Raw genomic sequence first — 17,153 nt, forward strand, 5'->3', positions numbered from 1 at the left:
TGCAGAGCCGTCCCTGCCAGGGCTGGGAGAGCCCCCCCTTCCTGTACTTGATCTGTGCATTCATAAGGGAGAAACTTGCCCAATTTCTGCTCGCCACTGTGACCAGTTTTTCCAGACCTACAGATAACCACTTCCTTTCTATTCTTTAAACATCTTGCTTTGGTTACTTAAATCTACAAAGAAACTGTGGAAAACACAATCAATGTCACGTCCAAAGATAAAAGGCATCTGTAGAAATAACACTCATGAAAGTACTCAACAGCACAGTTGATTCTGGTTCTGAGCTCTGGCCCTTTCTCTGCCGAAAGGGACATCAGCCAGCCCTACAGAGATGCTCAGAACATCCCAGGACTAAGCCACGGCTTTCCCCAGGACAGAGCCATTCACACTGAATGCCAGTGAGATGGGAGGAACTTTCTCCTGAGTGGCCGCTACTCCAACATGGTGTCCTTGAAACACACAGAGGGTACCAGGCACACATGTATAAGATTCTTGGAGGTAACTCGTGGCAGGCAGTGGAGAGGGAGCCCCAGTTACCCCCAAGGGCAGTTCCAGGGTTGCTTCCTTCCTGCTAGTTCAGAAATGAGCTGCTTGGCTCCAAGGCGAGGATGGAGACCCCGAGAACCTACGTGGGCTGGCCCTGGGCTATGGGACATTACCTGGGTGGGTGCAGCGCATGACAGATGAGCGAGCTCCCCGATCCTGGCTGCAGCGCGGGGGTCGCTGGAGCTGATCAGAACCGGAGCGCTGATTTCCATGGAATGCCTGTGGCTAGCAGCCTGCGAGGATTTGTGCGTCACACTGAGTGCGGTGAAGGAGTGGCGTTTCTTGGCATTCTTCTTGCCGTCCACACGCCGCTGAAAGGCACTAACCGCCTCTGAGCTGCTTAGAGTGGGGCCCGGGGCCATGCTGGCCCCTGCGCCAGGATCAGAGAGCAAGGGAGAGTCACAGCCGGATGCGGTGGCAGCAGCAGCAGTGGGGCACGGCTTGTCCATCTCAATGAGCTGCTTGGCTGAGTCGTTGAGCTGAGTAAGAGGAGAGAACAGAACGGGCTTTAGTAAACAGCTGTCACATGCCACGTCAGGCTTTTGTGTGCTCTCCCAGTCGCGTTCCCTTACAAACCAAGGATGTGTTCACAAGGGTCAAATCTTTCTCACAGCATCTTTTGGCCCGAGTGGTGCAGGAAAAACAGAAAGAGGCAGGAGTGACATCTGTGGGTTATTTATTTATTTAGTGGGGCTGGGGGCCAAACCCAGAGGCTGTGCAAGATAGGCAAGTATTCTATCTCTGAGCTACACCCCTGTGCCCACATTGGTAGGTTTACTAAAAAGGTTTCTAGAGCAGCCCAAAGGCCCAGGGAGCCAAGACAGAGGGCAGGTGGCTCCTCAGACCTGGGGTGGGGGAGTTTCACAGGGGCCAGGCACCTCCGTGATCCCAACCTTTTCAATTGACATTTCCAGGACACTACATGCAGCAATGCAGAGAGAGAAGGAGCAGAGGTCAGAGAAGAAAGGCAGGCCCACCTCACTGAGACCCCGCAGGCCCTGCATTCACAATGACCATGGGTTCCTGCCTGCCCTACACCTCTGGAGAACTCAAGCCTGTGGTCACACACACTTTCTAATGGTGTGACTAATGGTGGCTCAAAGCCTCTCCTTAGGGTGAGCCATGGAAGCCCTTTCCAGTGATGACCTCCAATTGACACGACTGTCACGAACCAGACACTGACCTGAATTGTAACCCAAGAGGATTCAGAGATCTATTTCCCTGGATGGATTCGGCAAGGATTCAGGATACCACTCCTTCCCGTGGCCCCCCACCCAACCTACCATATAGCAGAGTGGATTCACAGTGGAGCTTGCCTTTGACGAAAGTCTTATTTTGAGTGGGACATATCTGGAAATGTAGGATGACAGTTGGAGACTATGAGTAGCCTATAATTACTGGGAATGAATACTCCAGGTGGGCTAGGCCAGGCCTCTCTTTCTGGGCTGTGCCACCTGGGTGGCACCTGAGTGGGTTGCCTCACACACCCACTGGTGGCCCTGTCAGTCACTAGCTGACCCAGCTGTGTGGGCATCGGGTGCAGCCTTGGGTTAGGTGATGGGTCAGCTCACTGTTATGGTCTGGATATGAGGTGTCCTCCCAAAGCTCTTTTGTCAATGCAGGCGTGTTCAGAGGCGAAGTGACTCGATGGTGAGAGCTGTGACCTAATCGGTTCATCCTCGCCTGAGCGGACTAACCAAATGGTAACTGTAGGCAGGTGGGAAGTAGCTGGATGAAGCGGGTCCCTGGGGGTGTACCCTAGTCAGATAATTTGGGTCACAGCGGTGAAGAAGCTGACACACTCACCATCTAGGATCAATACTGTCCCCTGACTCCTCCACCTGGAGGGTGCTTTTCACTTAACATGCCTGACAGGGCCCCGATCTTCTTAGTCTGTATTTGGCTCAGTCTAAGTTCCTATCTAACAGGGGATTTACTGTGATTTAAAAGAAAGAAAGAAAGAAAGAAAGAAAGAAAAAGACAGAGAACTATGCATTGCGAGTACAAGGTGTCCAGGAGGAGAAAGTGATGCTAAGATCCATTTGGGATTATCGCCACAAGGCAGGTTAAGCAAATGCCACAGTGCTAGGTAAATGATTGTGAGATTCCATTCTTTCTCCAGCACCTTTTCAGAAGCAGTCAAAGAGGCTAAGTAAATGCCAGCTGGCCCTTGGGGTGACCGACCTCCAGGAACACAGAGTTAAATATCAGGGAGCTCTGGACCCCTCTCTGCTTTCTTCTCAGATATTCTGGGCTCCAGCAGGGCCGGCAGAGCTCGTCTTTCAGGGTAACATTTGGGGCTCGGGACCCACATATTTCCCGGGCACCGTGACTGTGGGCACTACCACAGATGCTCTGCAGAGAGCAAGAAGGTGGGGTGGTTCCTGTCCAGTGGCTTTTCAGACATTGCAAGAAGGCTGCTGAGGGCAGCTGGAGGCCTTTGTGGGGAAAACAGGGCCCAGCAGAGTCTGGAATTCAGAGGCGAGAGAGGGGCAAGGAGTCCAGGAAAGTCACAAAGTGGGGAAAGATCAAACAGGAAGTGGAGGCCAGTATGGACCCAGTTGCGGACCCCCAGGTCACCAGCAGGAGCCATGCCACTCCTCTGGCCTGCTGGGCAGGTGGAGCTGTGGCATCTTGTACATGTGGTACCCTCTTCTTTGCGAAGTCCTCTAATGGGGCGAGAGGCCAGGTGCATCCCCCCCCGCCCCCCGCCCCAGGGTCTCACTCCCCCTGGGGGCAGAGTCTGATGTCAGACTTGGCCTAGGAAAAATCCCCTCAGTCTGGTAACAGAGTGAAAGGAAGCTCCAGGTCTCTCTCGGCAGGAGCTACTCCCTGGCAGCACCTAGAGAAGGGATAGTTCTCCCCACAGGGCCTGGCTCACTGGCGCTCTCCCTGGCAGGCGGGCAAGCAATCACCTGTGCAGCCTGGCTGGCTGTTCCTGCTGCCACCAGACCAGCTCAGGCTCTGGGCTGCCCCCATTTCCATTACAAATACCTGTCTCTCAGAGGGAGAGGATGTCTCTCACTCCAGGCTCCCCCCCCCCAAAAAAAAAGTGTGATCTCAATCCAGGATTATTTTGTTTGAAACGTTTCCTTCAACGAGGCTCAGCTGTTTTGCTCTACTTTGTGGCATTATTAGTTTGCTTCCTCAGAAGTGCTACTCAAAGAACAACTAGGCACCAGTTCGCTCTCACAGCCCTTTCGGGGGCTCCCTGAGTACCTGGATCTGGAGTTCCAGCTGCTGTTCCCCAGGGCCCAGAGGAACAAGAGAGGCAAGAAGCATGATGCCCTCCATCCATGGGCATCAGGACATGTCTCACACCACCTCCATGTGTCTCCCTGGAATGTCACTATGTGGAAATAGTGACAGTGTCAGGAGCTGGGCTAACAGAATCACCTTCCTCCCCGGAGAAGCACAGCTAGTGCTCAGTTCGCCCGTGGCTCTGTGGAAGTTGGTATTAGAAAGTTCGCTTTCTCATGGATCTACCATAACTTGTTGATGGATCTGAGTGATTTCCAGTCTTGGGTAATTAAAAATAAAGCTACTGTCAATAATAATAATAAAAAAAATTCTGTTTTCAAAACCAGGAAATCCAGGCACCAGCAGGTTGGTACACACATCCAGGAATCCTGGGTCACCATACGAATGATGGTCTGAATTTCCAGGTTTCTGTTGTCAGCGGTGGCCATGGCAACCAATGGCACCGCTTGGCAGTGCCATATGTCACCTCACAAATAACCACGCTGCACCCCCTGAATGACGGAGAGCTGGGGGAGGGGCAGCCTGCCTTTTCCCTCTTACCCTTAAAACTCCAGGCCCATGGTGGGCGCCAGAAGTGAAAGCAAATAAACCTTCCCTAAAGCTAGGTGGGTTCAAGAACCCAGAGGGGAAATAACACCTTCTGCCTCCAAGCAGTGAGCTCTTTCCTAAGTGCTGGCGCCCTTGAGATCCCTGCAACAGGCTTGTGGACTGCCATGAAGGCCCCTCAGGAAGGAGAGAGGCACTGTGGGTGTATCCTGTTTACTCAACTTGCCGCTGTGACAAAAGGCTTCTTGTTGGAGCCCAGCTGCTTCCTGGGTCTTCTTCCTTCCTGCCACAGGTCCTTGTTCCAACAGTCCAGAATGGACTGAGTCTGGGGTTCTCATTGTGCATCATGACACAGGACACTAATGGACAATGTGCCCGGGGCTGGCTGGACTGAGACACACACAGTGGACCCCTCAGATTCTGTGAACCCTACAGAATCTGAGACTGCTGATGTCACTCTGTGACTAGGTCCCAGGGCTAAAACTCATGGTCCGGGGCAGCTGGCCTTGTCTTCCTGACACATTTCCATTATCACATTGCAAAGATGGGCTGCACCTGGTGATCCTGGTGCATCTCCCCTCAGATGGCGCTCCTGGGCCTGCAGGTGCAGGATACCCCCGTCCACTAGCAGCTGCCCACAGCAGCAGCTCCTGCACGGGCTCTGTTAGGAGCTGCCATGGTTTTCCGCTTTGTCACATTCCAAGTTGGCAGAGAACCACACTACCAACAGGCCGCACCCTCCGGGAAGCCCAAAGGCTGTTCTTTTGCCTTAGCATGGCAACTCCAGTCCTGCCGCACCAGGCAGCGGGTGTACGGCCCAGTGGCCCAAGAGTCCCGAGAGAGGGGGAGCATGTCAGAGGAGGCTTCCCCTCACCTCCCTTCACAGCCAGAATGTTCTGTGCGTGGCTACTCACGGCTGGCTCTGAGGGGCAGGTGTGGGAGGTAGATGATGTCTCCCGAGATTCCACGGGACAGGCTCCTCCGGGAACAACAGGGCTCTGCGGCTCAACCTGCATGTGGACGTGTTTGTCCAGTGGGCACCTCCAGCCCACACAGGCTTGCTCATGCTCAGCTGTAGCCCACACAATCCCCAAAACTCACTGTTGATGTTTTTCTTCTAATGGAAACAGGAGACGTTTTCAACTTCCCCATGAGGCAGCGAAACGGTATCAATGACATGTTAAGTCTTGATGAGTTCATTCACTTCTCATGAGAACTCTCACTAGCACCAGGACAGGAGGTACCCACCACAGAGTCTCCCTCTATGGGTGCCCTCTGTAGGGCCCAGCCCAACCTAAATGATCCTGGGAACACGGGGTCAAATGTAGGTGGGGAGGTTAGCTCAAATAGATGGGTACAAGGTAGCCCATAGGGCAGGATGGTCAGGCCAGGTTTGGAAGACCCTGTCTGTCAACTGCTCTGGTGTGAATGTGCATAATTGTTTGTGTGTTGGACATTAATCCCAAATTCACATGTTGGTGGTATCTGGAGGTGTGGGAAGTAATTTGGATTAGATGAGGTCATGAGGATAGGGTTCCCATGATGGCATTTGAGGCTTTATAAGAAGAGGAAAAGAGGCGCAAGCTGGCACACTTGCTCTGTCTCTGCCACGTTATGATGCAGCATGAAGCCCTTGCCAAATACTAAGCAGATGCCAGCACATATTCTTGGAAGCCAGAGCCAAATAAACTTCTGTCCTTTATAAATTATCCAGCCTCAAATACTTTGTTATAGCAACTGAAAATAGACAAAGACACGGCTGTGAGCTCCGTGACTGCATTGCTGTCTCGTGGCTTAACAACCGTTATTCCATGACTTTGTCTCGCCACCTTGATCAGTTTAGAGGTAGTGTTCTTCCACAACTACTCTTCCTTTTTAACTACAGACCCATGTAGAGCCAAAGAGTCTCTTCTATCCATTGTTAAAAGAGTTCCATGGAATTACTACGTTCTGGGTATATCTGAATGCAGGGGAGAGGCTAAATAAACAGTTCTCACTCTTCAGGTCTATGGTGAGCCCAAGGCTAGCCTGGCACTTTAACATTTGGTCCATGACAGTATCAGAATACTGTTACCCAGAAACCTCTGGGTCTAATGAGAGGACTTTAAACTGAGTGGATAGAGAAATAATTAATTGGAGGGCAGGGGGAAGGAATGAGATCGGGCAGCCAAACATCAAACAGCAGAACATGAAAGGATGGTGGGTTGGAAGGTGCCCGGTAGTTAATAGCTAACAAGCAAGATGTCTACACCCAGGCCCTGTGTTCTAACTCAGGGTACAGGAAGTACAACCTCAGCACATCTGCTATGAGGAGGGGTAGGGCTTGTGACCCCGATCTCAGGGAGGAAATGTGTCCTGAGACCCACATCTTCATGGAATTCCAGGAAGCCAAGATGCATGGCGGAGAACAGGTGCTCATGGTTTAACATAGCCACAGGGGACTCTTCTGGGCTCATTATTCAGACAATCAATAGGGTCAGCTCCAGGTCCTTGCTTGGGCTCCACATGCTGGATTCAACCCCACATGTTTGATTCAATTATTTTAGGTGTGGACTAAAAATAATTGAAAAACATTGTGTCTGTACTGAACATGTACAGATTTTTTTTTCTTGTCATTTCCCCCTTAATAATACAGTATAACAACAATTTACAGAGCACTTACATTGTGTTGGTTATTAGAAGTAATCTACAGGTGATTTAAAGTATACAGGAGGATATGCATAGGTTATATGCAAATAGTACATTATATACAAGGGACTTGAATATCTGCAGATTTTGGTGACCATGAGGGTCCTCGAACTGATCTCCCTCAAATAGTGAGGAATGACTGTATTCACAAAAAATTGCCTTCCCGGACCTTTGTAGATGGGCCAGTTATTCCCAAGTCACCACTGAGACCCTAATCCAGTGTCCTGGTGATGTTGGTCCATGAGGCCATGGATGCTGAGGGACGACTGTGCTAGGCATTTATCACATCCCAACTCAGTTGAAGATGCTGGAATGCTCTAGGGGAAAAAAATATCTGCTCTACACAGTTCCTGTTCCAGTGTGCCTCAAAGTGCCAGGGATCTTTGTGAGGATGCTGATTCCGGCTCAGTAGATCTGGGATAATGCCCAACTTCCTGCATTTCTACAAGTTCCCAGGAGCTGCTGCTCCTCCTTGGCAGACCACGATCCAGTGGAAAAGCCTGAAAGCTTCCAGAAGGCCGTCTACAGCCAGGACAGCAGCATGGCGGGCCTCCTGCTGGGCCTCCGCCTCTACCTGCTGCTCCCTCCCACCCGGTGGCTGCATAGAGTTCAGGTCATCCTGCTGATAACTGGCCCATTATTCCTCAGAGCCGCACAAACTTAGGAGCAGATGAAGAATGGCCTTTACCTGCCTGAGGCTGTCATCAGAAGAAATCTCAGGAGGTGCTCACTGCCTCATCCAGATGGGCATGCAGGGGCAACTGAGCTCTGAGCGGAGGTGAGGTTGGTTTGTTTGTTTGTTTGTTTGTTTGTTTTGGTACTGGGGATTGAACCCAGGGGCACTCAACTACTGAGCCATATCTCCAACCCTTCTGAGTTGCTTAGGGCCTCACTAAGTTGCTGAGGCTGGCTTTGGACTCGCGATCCTCCCGTCTCAGCCTCCTGAGCTGCTGGGATTGCAGGCGTGCGCCATGGTACCTGGAAAACACTTTGTTCTTAACCAGACTGCACCACCAGCAAGGGGGGGGGGAAAGATTCCCTCCTGTTGCTGGCTTCCCTAGAGCCTTTGAAGGAAAGGCTACCAAAATTAGGGGCTCTTGGCCATTGACTGAGCTGGTCAGAAGCAGGTGACCTGGTGGCAAGCCCTGGCCAAGTACATCTGAGATCCACCTTCATCACATGGCTGCTCACCTGACCCTTATCAGCCACCTGAGGCAACAGCAACATGGTTGGTTTACAGATGAGGAAACTGAGGCTCAGAGAGGTTGAGTGACTTATTCTGGACAAGTGGCCTGATGACCCTTGCTTACTCTGTTTCTGCTGCATCTCATGGGATTCTCTTGGGATGCATATAACCTCTGCAAAGGGATGCCTTTCCAATCTTGCTCCATTTTTAGGTTTAAAAAAATAATAATGCATTCATGGAGGCATACCTATGCCCTTAGCAACTAGAAGAGTTTGGATTCATTTTAGAAATTCAAATGCGGGTATCCTAAATATCAACCTTTTGTTGTTGTTGTTAAGCCTGAAATGAAAATTAGGTCAGCCAAGTCTCACACCAGAGGACACCAGCTATGGTTACAGGGTGGAGGGCATTTCTTCTCCCTTTTATTTATTTCCTTACAGGACTGATGACAATGCCAAATTTTTCTTTACCGTGAATGCTGAACTCGGGAATACAGATTGAGCATCTCTGGACATGAAGTCTGGTTATGGAGCATCTAAGATGTCAGATTTTCAGATAATGAATGTCCAACCAGCAAAATCTATGTAAGTATTCCAAAATCTGAAAAATGTGGAAATCTAAAACATTTCTAGACCCATGTACTTTGGATAAAGGATCCTCAGAGGGTGCTACGGCTCTGAAGTGGCTCTCTTTCATTCATTCAAGTAACACTTCTGTGCACCTGCCACGGAAGTGGCTTCCACCCTGGAGGAAAGCTCCACCCTTGGAACTATGAATTTTAAAAAGGGTGATGCATACCAGAACAGCGCAGGAGTGTGACAGAGACCCACCTGAAGGCAACCAACCACATCCAAGTACAGTCGACATCCTGACTGCTGGCCAGGCCCTGCAAGACCCCCACACCCCACCATCAGGTGGAGGCTATGTGCCCCATCCCAGTACGGCTGTATTTGCACAGGTCAGGCTGTGGCCATTCTCCAAAGGGGCCAGTGAACCAAGGCAGTTGTTCATATAACCGAAGTCTCAAACGAGACTGATCCAGCAATGAAGCCGAAGGTGGGTCTGCACTGCACTGCACAGGTAATTGCATAAAAAAGGCCTAGAACAGGCAAAGGTTTTGGAAGAGATGATGCCTGAGAATTACAGGGGGGAGAAAGAACAGCTTTCCTTTCAGTCTTCTCTTATCATAGACTGAAGAAGTCCCCATCCCTGTCAGGCATAGGGCAGTAGCAGGAAAGGTAGATTGTGCTGTTTTAGAAACACAAGGCCTGCCTTGCCAACCTCTGGGTGCTGGACACTCTCAGGGGAGCAGACCGAGCCAAGCCACATGAGGAACGTCTTTGCCCAATCTGCCCACCTGCCTCTGGGTGTCACTCGGATCACAGTGACACCCACACAGCACACTGCCCTGCTGCTGTCCTGATGGTAAATTCCTGGGAATTGGTGGGCATCCTCTGCAATACCCTATGACATGGCAGGTGGGTGAGTCTGCAAGCCCTGGGCCATGCTGAGAGCCCTGCTCCCACCCTGTGACAGAGAGCCCAGGAAACTACCATCACGTGCAGGACCACCTCCTCATCCTCAACACCAAAGCCCCCTGAAGAGTCCTTCAGCTGCCCGGCAACAAACATCAACACATCCTTACTGAGCCCCAGCCCTCCCTGGGGCCTCAGTTCAAGGTTAAGTCCCCTTCCTCCCTCATGTCCAGGGAGAATTGAGGTCCACCTTCTTTGAGTTCAGCCTCTGGATACTGAGAGATGTTTCCTTCCTATCCATCAATCTTGCTCTCAACTCAATAGCAAGGACCATGCGAAGGAAGACTCCAGGGGAGTCTTGATCCAAATTAAAGCAAGAAAACTTCCCTCATTTGCGAAGAATGTGTATAAGTCCTAAAAAGGCCCAGGAGCAGCAAAAGGGCCTGATTTGTGCCTCATCAGAGGGACCTGTTATTGGCAGTTTCCAGACTAGTGTAACACCCTGGGATAATCTTGCCTGAAGGTAAATTTAAAAGGAGACAAAAATGGAGGTTTCTCAGCAAAGAGAGGTACACACGAAGGGCCTTTCCTCCAAGAACACTGAGGAAAGTCTCTCTGCTGGGCACTGGGGAGACCCCAGACTGTGCCAGTCTGATAAAGACAGTCAGTCTGAGGAGAAATGAGGAAAGTCGTGTAAGAGATGACGCTGCCACAGAATTCAGGCAGAGACAGGTGGCAGCGCCACCCGACACGTTCCCGGGGCCAGGCCAGTGAAGCAATTTTGAGCATGTGCCTCCAACCTATATTTTCTAGTGTACCAAATGTTATTTACACCATAGACATGCAATGTATATATTTTGGTTATGCTTATTTGGCACACTAAATACACACACACACACACTAGACACACACGATGAGGTTTGAATATGAGCTGGCCCCCAGAAGCTCCTGTGTTAATGCAAGAATATGAATTTGGTCACGGCAAAACAAATATATGTACCACAATATATATATATATATGCATGTGTGTATATGTGTATGTAAAATATGGTCCCTAGTAGACTGCATATTTATAGTATGAAATATATATTTACATTATAAACACAGAAATAGTAGAAACTAAAACTGACAAGTTAAAAAGTTTTAAATAATAAATCCGAATAGATGTTCTCCTGCTTTCTGTCCTTGCCCATCTCCATAAACCCCCACTTTGGGGATTCTGGCTTAGAACAGTGGTTTTCAAGCTGTGAATTTATTGGGTCCTGACCAGCATTTTAAAGATCTGAAATGGAATAAAAGAGAAAACGTCAGAATTAGCATCCCATGTGGCAAGGATAAGAGTAGTTTCACGAAACGTTTGTTTAGCCTCACATGCACACGTGTGCGCGCCTCGGTCGGGGTGTAAAGTGCACTTCTCATGATGAGTCACATTCCCAACGACTGAAGGCCGTGTCACGGGATCAGGGAGAAGAGAGACATCTCCCCCATTCTACGTAAACAGCCTCCACTGCTCTGCACAGGGAGAGAATCCCTGGCACATCCAGGAGCAGGGCCCTGGCCCGCAGTGCGCCCCTCTTGGCAGAGGGCTCAGGGGTCCTTGCTGAGGACCACGAGGGGGCGCTCACAGTGTGGTTCACACACAGACGCCGTGCACCTGCTAAGGGATGGAACATTTGTGCTTCTGCAGCAGGGTGACCTCCCACGTGCCAGAAATCTACTCCCAAGGTCTGTGAGGGGAGCTTACCACAGTCCTGTGTGGCCATGAGACGGAGGGGCAGTGACTGCTTAGCCATGGTTTAGAGAACAGCTGCCAGATTATCACTGAACTGTTCTGCTACTGCAGCCTTGACCCCTTCATCACCACTTAAATTTAAACCATCTTCTATGATTTTAAAGGCCGGCAGATGACAAGCGCCCCATCCCCAGCTTCTCTCTTCCTCTCTGATGTCCTGGGGAAACCTCTGTCAACAAAGTAATCAAGATCTCAGAGCTGATCATTAGTTAAGAGAACCAGAGCCTGCTTTATCCTTTCTCAAACATCTCATTTTACGGATGGTTCAAGAGCTTAGTACCAGGCACATAGTAGGTGCTCAGTAAATACCTATTTAATACACGAATGCAGTGAACATTTGCATGTGTGCAGTAATATCTGTTTTATTGAGTATATTCTAAAGACAGTGCTCAGCACTCCTCACCCCTTTCGCAGAGCTGTAAATAACCCCCCCACTTTGCAAATATGGGGCCATCAGCCAGGAGCAGGTAGGCAGCCTGCCTGGAGAGGATGGGGTGCAGACTGGTGGGTCTGAGTGCATGACCTTCATTGCCTCCACCCACCGAGCACCTGCTGTCAGTTCAGTTGTGTTCCAGGGAAGAGGCGGCAGGTGAAGTTATCCACAGAGGAGCTTTCCTTGGGGATGCATCCCATGGTCATATAATTCATTAATACAAACGGAAGGGTGCTGTATTTGAGAAAGTGAAATAGGGAAGAAGGCATCTCCCTTCACAGAGAGGGCCCAAGAGTCACAGGAGTGTTTCAAGGCATTGGAGAGGCACAGGCAGGAACTGGCGGACGTGGTACACGATGGTGTGAGTGTGAATGTGTGTGTGCATGTGTGTGTGTGTGCATGTGATGTGTGTGCATGTGATGTGTGTGCATGTGTGTGCATGTGATGTGTGTGCATGTGTGTGTGTGCGTGTTATGTGTGTGTGTGTGTGCATGTGATGTGTGCACAGGGATGAACATGAAGCCTCTGCTGACTTTTCAAAAGAGGGCTAATAAGCTCCTTGGAGTTGGATAAGGAAGATCTAGGGGTCCGCAGGGAGTCCCGGATCAGTGTGGCAGCAGTGGGATGAGATGGGAAGTCCCCTGTGTTCAGGTGACTGGCCAGCAGGGAGGAGAGACCCCCACCCCCAAACCACCCGAGGTCGATGATTCAGGAGGATAAGTGGTTCTGATTATCAAGCACACACTGTATGAGCAGCTCTGCTTGGCACCATAGGTACATCAGTGGGGGAAAAAATCAGACAAATCACCTGATCTCAAGGAGACTCAGAAACTAAATAAGAAGCAAATAAACATTTCATTGTATAGAGTACGTTGAATAATGAGAAGCGTGTGAAGGAACAAAGAATAAGGCGAGCATGGTCAGGGCGGTGCAGGCTGCAGGTTACATAGGGAGGTGAAGGAGGGAGCCAGCTCCACCACAGTCTGAGAAAGAGAGACAAAGAAGCAGACACTGCATGTGCAAAGGCCCTGTGGTAGAAGTGTGGCTGGAGCATTGAAGGAAGAACAAGGATGCCAGGGCAGCTGAAGCAGACTTGTGTGCATAAATGAGGTCAGTGTGGCTGGTCAGATGGAGACAGGCTTTGGGGCCTCTAGGACGTCTTAGTTTCCCTCTGAGTGAGGTGGGGGACAGGGGAGGGTTCACAGTTAGTAGCAGGACATGCCAAGATCCCCAACTACTGTGCTCAGAAAAGATTGTAGGGGTGAGGCATTCTAAAGCCACTGAAATAATGTCATTGGGAAATGCTCACGATTTAATGAGAAAAGAAAGATGGAAATATTGATACAGCACAACCCAAATATCCCCCAATATATGTAAATGTATACATAGAAAAGAATGAAGGAAATTGAACAATATGCTGACGTATTTTCCTACATGTATATTCATATTTACGGGTAGGATTATGAGTGATTTTAATTTTCTTCTTTACACTTTTCTGCATTCCCCTATTTTGCACGACAGCCAAGTATTACTTTTATAATCAGAAGAAATCATTTAAAACTAAACAAAACGATAGGGTGGATTAGACTGGGCTGTCTGGGGGCCTGCAGGGAGACCTCCGGAGTCACCAAGGTCACATGGCTTCTTCCCCCTATACTAAGCCTGAAGTGCCATAAAAGCCTTTGGGTTTTCTCCGTGTTGTGAGTGCCGTTTTTCAAGAGCACAGGTGAAGTCTAGCAAAGGTTTCCTCTTCCTGGGCTGGTTTGGTTTTTGAGCCCCAGGTGACAGTCACCAGCTGAGCAGGAACACAGACTTCCTAGTCACACTCCTCCAGAGGCTCAGGAATCATCAGAGAGCTTCCCCAGCATCAGGCCCCCAGACCTCAGAAGGTGGGAAGGGGTAACCAGGCCAACAATCAACTAAGAATTAGAATGGACGCTCCCAGAGGTGGGCAGAAGGCTCTGGCATGGGCAGCCCGCGGCCAGATGTGGTCCAAATGAAGTGGGTGGGGCAGGTTGGGGAGTGCATCAGCCGTAGGAGTGAGAAGGGGAGAGACAGCTGCAGACCTGCACGCCTGTGCCCTCCCCACCGGCTGTCTGATGGTGGGGTGAAGCTCTGCCGGCCACAGAACTTTTGTGCTGCTCTCAACAGACAGGAAGGGAGAAGCCCAGGCGGCCAGCCCGCGTTCGCCACTCCTGCTCAGCCGGGGCCTGCCCTCCTCTACTGTTCTTCTGCAGTGTTTTAAAGCAAATCGCAGAAACCATAAGATCCCACCTGTAAGGGTTCAATGTGTCCCTCGAACAGGTGGCCGCACCCACGTCACCAGTCCACCTGGAGCGCTTGGACAAGAAGCTGAGAGCCCCTTGGGGACCCTTCCTCTTCCAAGCCATCAGCTCTGATACAGGCAAAGGGGTTGGCAAAAAGCCTCAGCCCTCTCTGGGGTGGGAGCATCCCAGGGTCTAGGCTCGCAGGGAGAGCTAGCAAGTTCTTAGACTTGCAGGTCTGATCAACATTATTCTCTGAGATTTATCCAGCATGGTGCTCACACTTCATTTCCATCTATCAGAAATCCATCTCATTCCTCAGTTGGACCCAAGAACAGGGCGTGATAAATAGCTATGCCTACGACGGCCACCGTGTCCCAGTGCATTTCCCCCAACACTGCATGCTCAAGAGCGGGTGAACTTATGGACTGGGCTGCACGTTTAGCCACGAGGAATATCAGTGAGCAGAATTTTGACTATATAAGGGTCTCTTTGTTAATACAGAAAAGGTTTACAGACATATGAATGTGACCTCCTGGGCGTATTCTTCTGTCCCTGATCTCAACCTGCCTCTGCTTAGAGTGCAGTCAAGTCACTGGCTCCTGACACATAGGGTGACACTGCACTTGAATATCTGGTTCCACTGTGGGGAAGGGGCTGCACCCAAGCTCGGGTCCCACCCAATTCCTGGGATGCCGGTGTGAGAGCACTATGGGACCACTCGCCCGCCTCCCTACACTGAAGTGCAGAGCTCAGGTTCTGCCCCACACGCCCCTTTCCTGGAAGTTCAGATAGGCTCCCCTGACCCATCCTTTGTGGAAACCCATCCTCCAAGTGGTCAGTTTCCTTCACACTGAATGAAATGTTAAATTGAATGCAAATAGTTTCTTTTAAAAGGATTGAAATTCTCCCTTTCTGATTCATAGTGTACTCTCAAAAGCCACAGTCTAGCACTGATGTGCAATTTTGTAACAAAACTTGGGGGTTTCTTACCCAAGAGAGCACTCCTGCTCACAGGGAGCAAGAGGAGATGTTGGGTTACGGGAATGATCACTTCTAATACAGTGTTTTCTCACTGTGCTGGTTATTGTCTGGAACTTCACCTGTCTCTGATTCGATCCTTACAAGACCCCTATCAGTAGGTGAAGCTATTACCCCATGTTATGGTTTGGATGTGAGGTGAACCCCCAAAGCTCATGTGTTAGATATGAAAGGTTTAGAAGAAAAATAATTGGATTATGAAAGGCTTAACCCAATCAGGGAATTAATTCCCTGATGGGATTAACCAAGTGGTGGCTGAAGGCGGGTGGGGTGTAACAGGAGGAGGTGGGTCAGCGGGGGTGTGGCTTTGGGGTATATATTTTGTATCTGGCGAGTGGAGACTTTCTCTCCTGCCTGATCATCATGTGAGACACTTCCCTCTGCTACACTCCTCTGCCATGATGTCCTGCCTCACCTGGAGCCCTGAGAAATGGAGCCAGCTGTCTAGGGACTGAGACCTCTGAACCTGTGAGCCCTCAAATAAACTTTTCCTCCTCCACAACTGTTCTGGTCAGGTCTTTTAATCACAGCAGTGAAAAAGCTGACTAACATACCCCGTCTCACAGATGAGAAAACTGAGGGATGGGGGTATTAAATGATGTACCCAGAGCCTGGTGAGTGACCGCTGAATTGGAGCCTGCGGAGTCCTCTGCTCCATGCTAAGACAGGGAGGGGCCTGGCCCATCAAAGGGACAGAGGAAAGCCAGCACACAGGGGCCATGAGTAGGGCTCGGATGTGCTGGGTCAAGCCCATGGTGGAGGACTGTGGTGGCGAGTCTGCTTATTGTAAGAGCCACGGACCCCACTGGAGACTTCCAGCAGGAGTGAGGTGGTCCGAGTTAGCTTTGTAGAGATGGTTCTGTGGATGTAGGAAAATGGACCATGGGGAGGTGAGATGGGCAGAGGCCAGCTGGGAGCTGAGGCTGGGTTGCCCTGAGACCATCTGCTCACACTGCAGGGCTCCAGAAGACCCTGTGGGCTCCCTGTGACTGTGCCCAAAACCTTTAAATCTACGAGGTTCCCACTACATTCATTTACACTATCAAAGCTCACGTCGGCACAGGTGGGGATGGGATCAGAGACAATGAAGGCAGGTTTGGGAGACGGAGGCATTGAAAGGAAGGGACCTCCAAATTGCAGAGTAAGCACTGAAGTCTTCAGAGTGATCTGGGAGACCCATAAAGTCTGCCTCTTACTGTCTGATACCACCAGCATCTCTCCCTCTCCCCCAGTCCACTCAGTCACCCTGGCCTCTGCTGTACCTCAGAGGGTCATCGTTGCCTGCAACCTGCCCTCCACACTCCCTGCCTTGCCCAAAGGCCCTATCCTCAACAGGCTCTGAGCACTCTCACTAAAACTGTGGCTCCCGCCTCCCCAGCATCCCCTGCCCCTTTCCCAGCTTTGATACCCTCCAAAATTTCTAAGCCTCATTGTTTGTCTCCTCCCAGCAGGATGCAGGCTGCTAGATGGTTCTCTCACATTTTTTTTTTTCCCCATGACTGCATCCCTGAGGCCCGGCACCTAGCAGGTGCTTAGGAAATGAATGAATGAGTGAACAAATGAATGAATGACGGCTCCCCGGTGGCCCGAAAGGGACAGTGTGGAGTGTATTCCACAGCAGTGGAAACTTGCTCTTTCAGTTGAGGACTAAGCCACCCACAGAAATGTAAGGCCCAAAGAGCAAGCAGACCTCCCAGCTGCTGGCGGTGGCTCTGGCGATGGGTGTATTCCTGTGTTTTGCAGTTGAAATCAGGATGAAGGCTCTCCTTGAGACTCCAGGCACTGTCAGGAGAGGCCAGCCCCAAGCGTCAGTGTTGGTGACAACTAGGAAGCCTCTAAACTCATCCAAACACTCCCCAGAGAGCCAGGCAGCTCTGCTGGGCACCGAGGGGAATGTAAGAGCAAGAGTTAAGAAGGAAAA

The 17,153-nt window shown here is 50.5% G+C and overlaps 1 protein-coding gene across 1 annotated transcript in view; it reads right to left on the reverse strand.

Moving 5' to 3' along the window:
- The window catches only part of Sh3rf3 (SH3 domain containing ring finger 3), a 338,666-nt gene that overhangs the window by 93,696 nt on the left and 227,817 nt on the right, over positions 1-17,153 (reverse strand). Inside the window, exon 5 of the mRNA XM_048810400.1 lies at positions 660-1,025. Within this exon, the coding sequence (XP_048666357.1) occupies positions 660-1,025 (366 nt within the window). The remainder of the gene's footprint in view (positions 1-659; positions 1,026-17,153) is intronic.

This window comes from Marmota marmota, unplaced genomic scaffold (genome assembly GCF_001458135.2).
Source record: "Marmota marmota marmota unplaced genomic scaffold, marMar, whole genome shotgun sequence".
Classification (NCBI taxonomy): domain Eukaryota; kingdom Metazoa; phylum Chordata; class Mammalia; order Rodentia; family Sciuridae; genus Marmota; species Marmota marmota.